The sequence below is a fragment of the Narcine bancroftii genome, chromosome 7 (assembly GCF_036971445.1).
Source record: "Narcine bancroftii isolate sNarBan1 chromosome 7, sNarBan1.hap1, whole genome shotgun sequence".
Classification (NCBI taxonomy): Eukaryota; Metazoa; Chordata; class Chondrichthyes; order Torpediniformes; family Narcinidae; genus Narcine; species Narcine bancroftii.
In genome coordinates, this window is record NC_091475.1 from 167,186,892 (window position 1) to 167,192,891 (window position 6,000).

Below are 6,000 nucleotides of genomic sequence, written 5' to 3' on the forward strand. Positions count from 1 at the left end.
GTATGTAAGCCTTAAGGCACTTTCAGGTGCTCCATGGAAGATCATGTGCTGGCAGTTACGGTTGGGGGAGTGCAGCTGGCATGTTCAGGTGGCCGCGGAGAGGACGCCTTTCTGTCACTTGAACGTGCCAGCTGATGGATAGCTGTCTACCATCAATCGCCAGCTCCTCGGGACTGTGGCCTAGTCCAGCCCATGCTTGCTTGATGTCATTTACAACGCATCAAGACATGACTGACAAACAATATCAAGACACAAAAAAGTCTCAGAGCTCAGCCAAAAAAAACCAAATTAATGGTATATTTTGAGTTTGCATCTAGCGCATTTTTTATTTGCAGCTGTACAAATGAATTTCACCCTGCATCCCTCAGGTTCCCGATCAATTCTCATTTGAATAATTAGACTGTTGATCATACCGCTGACAGCGCAATAAAAAAAACAGCCCTGACAGTAAAACAAACAGTTCCTCAAGTATGTTGAACAATTATCAACCCATTGCGCGATTTATCAACATTACGGCATCGCTGCTGCAATAAGTTTGGACGGTGGATACTGCTTGACTTGCGCTGCCTGTTTCTCCCCCTCGCCCACCCAACGCGCTGCCAGTGCCTCCAACTCGCGCTGCCGGTGCTGTGTGTAAAAAAAAACACTGAAACCCAGAGTTGATGGCTGACGACATTGCCGCAACATCATCAGCCTGCCCCCGGCAGCCCGGCTGCTTTCAGCTGCCACGGGGGATACTCCGAGCAGGATATTACACCTACTGGAGAAGGGTAAGATAAGTAGACCTCCTAGCTGGGTCCTCCAGTTTCAGATGGCCACCTGACACCCACACAGGAGTACAATGTGTGGCTTTACAGTCGGGTATTGTGGCCACCTGAAAGTGGCTTTCGTCTCAATATAGAAACAATCACACATCTCACATTGTATTGAATCTAAATAAACTAACAGTTGGTGTGCTACTGCACCTTGACAACAATGTTTATGCCGTGTCTTCCTTTAAAAAGAGGAAACTTCACATAGCGCATGTCACATTTCCACAGCTATGTGCAGAGTTTCACTATGACAATGGTTGGTTCGTGTTATCAATTAACTATCCATTTGTGAAAAAAAAACTCTCTGGAAATCATGGATCTCTTGTACAAATGGCCAGTGATTTGTATCCAAAAATTGTGAAATAAAAAGTTGAACAGCAGTGCTTTAGAAATGTGTTGCTTGACAAGGTGATGCACATGGGTGTTCGGAACAATTTCAAGTCATTTCAATATTCAGTTCCCTGAGCTTCCAGAAGATAATTTCCTTGGCAGTAAACTTTTCTCTTTGAGCCAAATCATAAACATAAATTTTAAATTATAATACTGTACTAGCGTTAACTTGCAGAGCAACTCCCAAAACAAGTTTCTACAAAGCATGATAATAATAGATCTGATTGGAGAGTGCATCAAAATATCGAAATGAAACAGAACTTATTCTATGAAATTGAAGTTTTGAGAAATGGTACCCAGTCCAAGTGTGTGCCAGGGCAAGTAATGTCAACCTGTTTTGTGGCTGAGCAAAATACCAGGAGCGCTACTACTACTAATCAGAGATGCAGAGGGACAGAGGCGTCCTCAAGCAAGATTCCCTAAAGGTTAACTTGCATTTAGTTACCTAAATGCAAGTTCAAAGTATAGAATAAAATCTTAACTAAATACGTTACTTCATGCCAAAGAGTTTTGGCTTGTAAACAACACAAGATTCACGGGTAGCCGATAATTTGATGTTCTGTCCACTCTTCCAACATTATTTTTTTTATCTCACACTCACCTTTTATCACTAACATTCTAATGTTGAAAGCCAAGGAAAAATTCCTCCAGCAGCCAGGCCACTCCCCCTGAGCACATTCCCCAAAAGTGGTGCCCCCCCATCCCCCAAACTGTGTGCTCACTGCCCAGCCCCCGGTGATGCGCCGGTGGGCCACCAGTTTACCAAAGGAGACCGAGCAGTGAGCACGCAGCTCAAAAAAGCGCCACCTCCGAAGAATGTGCCTGGGGGAGCGACTCCCTGAACCCCTAATCCCACCAACCCCCCCCCCCCCACTCCCCAGCTACACTACAGGTTCTGGGACTGTACTCAATGGAGTTTAAAAGAATGAGCAGGGATCTCATGGAAACCTATCAAATACTGAAAGGACTGGATAGAGTTGTCATGGAAAGGATATTTCCTTTGGTGGGAATCTGATACCAGCCACTAAATACAAAAACAACCCTTTCTTCAGAATTTCTTCATCCAGTGATGAATTTGTGAAGTTTGTTGCTTCTGAGAGCTGTGGGGACCAAGTCATTGAGGATATTTAAAATAGAGATATCAGGAAGAGCATAAAGAGTTATGGGTAGAGAGTGGGTTGAAAAGGATAGTAAATAGGCCATGAAGGAATGGTGGGATCGACTTGATGGGCTTAATTGTGCACCCATGTCTTCCTGTTCAAACCCCCCTCCCTGTCTCTGTGACCTCCTATGTTCCCCTGTTCAAACCCCCCTCCCTCTCTGTAACTTTCCCTTCGCTCCCGCCCCTGTTCAAATTCCCCTGTCTGTGACCCCCTCCCCACTCTCCTGTTCAAACCCCCCACCTCTGTGAACCCCTCCGCTCCCCATCTTCCTTTCCAAAACCCTCCCTGTCTCTGTAATTCCCTCTGCTCCTGTTCAAATTCCCCTGTATGTCTTATGGTCCTATGGTCTTATGGAATTTGAGTAGTTAGCCTTGGACATTAATGGGGCTGGTACATGATTGGATTCAGGACCAGGAGACCGGGGAGTAGCTGGAATGGCAGATGATTAGATCGAAAACAGCCTCCTGTTGTCTGGCTATCTGTAATTGGATTGAAGGTTCAATCTGCTCACCATCCACAAGATAAAAGGTCCCTATAAATTTTCCCCCATTGTACAAAAATGCCCTCATCTTGAAGGCTCACATTAAGACCCAACAAAAAAAGCACCAGAGTGTGGTGCATGTGGTGGTGCAACAAGCAGACACAGGCTCTAATCCATTGAAAGTCTGTACACCAGTTTCAGTCCCGAAGGCACCACGAGTGACTGGCCCAGGAGGGGCCAGCTCAGATTTATAGCCAGGTTGGTTGATTGACAGCCAACCAGGTGGAGTCAGCCCCTTAAGTGGCCTTCCTGCAGGTACAGAGATTGCCCCCTGCAGTCGGCTGGTGGTCATATCACCACACAGAGTTAAATAAGAAAGTCTGCAATTGCTGGGATCAAGTGCAATACACAAATGTGCTGGAGAAACTCAGCCAGTCATGCAGTATCTACAGGAAGTAAAGGATAACCAAAGTTTTGTGCCTGGTCCCTTTGTCAGGGCTCATGCCTGAAATGTTGGTTACCTTTTACTTCCTATGGATGCTGTGTGACCTGATCAGTTTTTCCAGCACATGAAAACAAGAACATCTTCTCATTTCTTGGGACCCACCTCACATCAAAGACAAATCTTGGGTGGCATGGCAGTTAGCACAACCCTGTTGTGTTTAGAACTTGGTTTTAAATCCAGTGCTATCTGTAAGGAATTTGTACATTCTCCCTATGTCTGCGTGGATTTTCCTGGGGGCTCCAGTTTTCTCCCACCATTCGAAACGCACTAGGGGTTGTTGGTCAATTGGATGTAATTGGCCAAAAGGGCCTGTTACTGTGCTTTATCTCTCAATTTAAAATTTACATTTAAATTTAATTTTTTTTTAAATTGACCATCAGTGATGAAATTCACCATTGCTTTCATTTGCCATCGCAGGTTTTGATCTTATAATGACATAGAAGGAGACCATTTAGCCTATCACATCCATGCGAGGTGTCAGGGGACTTTAACTACTCATCTACTTATAAAGTAGTCCTGTGCTTTATTCTGTCTCAGATATGTCTATCAAATATTCTTCTGTTCTTTTTGCCATTAACCTACACCAAGTAGTAATTTACAGAATGCAGTTAACCTAACAGCCTTTAGGATGTGCGAGGAAACTGCATTGACAAGAGGAAGTCCATTCGGTCCAAATCCTATAAAGTCTGCCAAGATGGAACCCTAAATTAAATTCAAATTTGGGTCCCTGGAGCTGTGAGGCTGTAGCGCTAACCGTTGCATCATCTTGTTTCCTGGTTGAATGAAATAAAGGATATTCAAAGATCAAGACCTTTGACCTGGCATGAAACTCACTGTCTACCAGGCCACAGTAATCCATATCCTTCTATGTATTTCTGAGACCTGGTCTACCTAGACCAGATACCTCATCATTGGAAAAATCTAATCAACTTTGTCTTCCCCTGGGAGTTTACTTATGGATATGATCAATTAATTAGCCTCCTTCTATGTCATTATAAGACCACAGCTTGTGATGGTGCTTTGAAAGCAATTGTGATTTTCACCATTGATATTTGCCTTTGATAAAAGGTAGCTCCCAAGAAAATTAGGTCTTTATATTTGGGGAACTCTCTAAATCACTGGAAGGATAAACAATCCAAGGTCAGTGACCTCTCGTAGGTCAGCATCCCTAATACTGATCTCCAGTTACATTGGGGTAGCAACATTGGATAGTCCATGTTGTTTGCATGCCTAACACCAGATTCCCAGTACACCTTCCCAGGAATGCCTTGTACATGATTGCTTAAAATGGAGAAGGAGCACTTGGGATGATATGAAGAACCTTGAGTCTGTACATCAGGAGCATTCAGAAGCCCATCACAAAGTCAGATGAAAAATGCAACTTCATGGATTACCCACCAGCCCAGCATCTCTTGCCCCATTAGTGACTCTTCCAGTCCTCATATTGATTTAAGTAAAAACACACAGAAATACTGGAGGAATTCAGCCAGTCTCACAGCATCCATAGGAGGTAAAAATATATTACCAACGTTTTGGGCCTGGCCCCTTTTCAAGGAATAAACAAAGAACAGGAAGACATTAGAATAAAGACTGAAGACTGGCAGGAGGAGGGCCCCATAGTGACTTTATCTGTCATCTCAGAACTCATAGAATCAGAGTGAAAATAAGTAGTTCTAAATCCCAGGGGATGGCTTAATAAGAAAATGCTATTTTTTTAAAACGCCAGACTTCAAGATATAAAATTATAGAGCTAAAAGTTCATTATAATCTCCTAATGACACAAGAGGCCATTTAGTCAATTGGATCCATACTGGTTCATCCAGGATGAAGAGCTGGTTGATGCCACTCACCATTGCGTGACCCTCTTAAAGTATCCCCTTATCCCTGCTTAGTCAGAGTGGTCCTGGTTAGAGGCTTTATCTGTAAATTTGGGGGAAGGTGGAGATAATTATAATGTTATTGTCCATTTTTCATGCAGTTCCTTGGAGGGGGAGGAGCCTGCAGATTCAGCGACAGATAAAGGTTTTCAAAGAATGTGACTGAAAATAAAGTAAAATTCTTCGTTAAAACAGTATATTCATGCAAGTAAAGTTTGTTCAGTGTAAGTAGAGTGTAGTATTTTTGTCTTTTGTTTTTTAAACTGTTTATTCTTAATGCAGGTGTAATAGGCATTTTAAGAGTAAGTCTCAAGCAAATGGAAAATAAACTTATCTGACATCTTCCAATCCCCATAGGTGCTGGATACCACAGGTTTTACTGTCTATCAGAGGTGATAAATGGTTGCACCTTTAGGAAAATTTCCTGCCAGTAGCTCTACAGTCGATCAATTTACTTTACACTGTAGGACAGGATTCATTTGTGAGTTTGATATATGACTGTATTTCAACATCTGTCTGCATTTGCATTTTTAATTGATGTGGATTTGTGATAAAAGTGCAACTGCCCTGAAATTAATTTGTTGCATCATAAATTCCAATGTAAAGCATTGCTTGACCTATTGTACACTAAGAAACACAGATCCTTCTAAACTTTCTCGGAACTCTAAATAATTTGTTTGCCTGGAATATAAACATTGGCATGGACTTGTTTGGTTTCATGATCTGTTGTTGTTCACCAAGTTCCATGTAACTGTATCGTATGCAATTCATT

General features: G+C 42.6%; 1 protein-coding gene across 1 annotated transcript in view; it reads right to left on the reverse strand.

The window, feature by feature from the left end:
- LOC138739342 (septin-11-like) overlaps nt 1–5,219 on the reverse strand; it is a 66,909-nt gene extending 61,690 nt beyond the window's left edge. Inside the window, exon 1 of the mRNA XM_069891172.1 lies at nt 5,202–5,219. Coding sequence (XP_069747273.1) covers nt 5,202–5,204 — 3 coding nt within the window. The 5' untranslated portion in view covers nt 5,205–5,219. The remainder of the gene's footprint in view (nt 1–5,201) is intronic.
- Between the last annotated feature and the right edge of the window lie 781 nt (nt 5,220–6,000).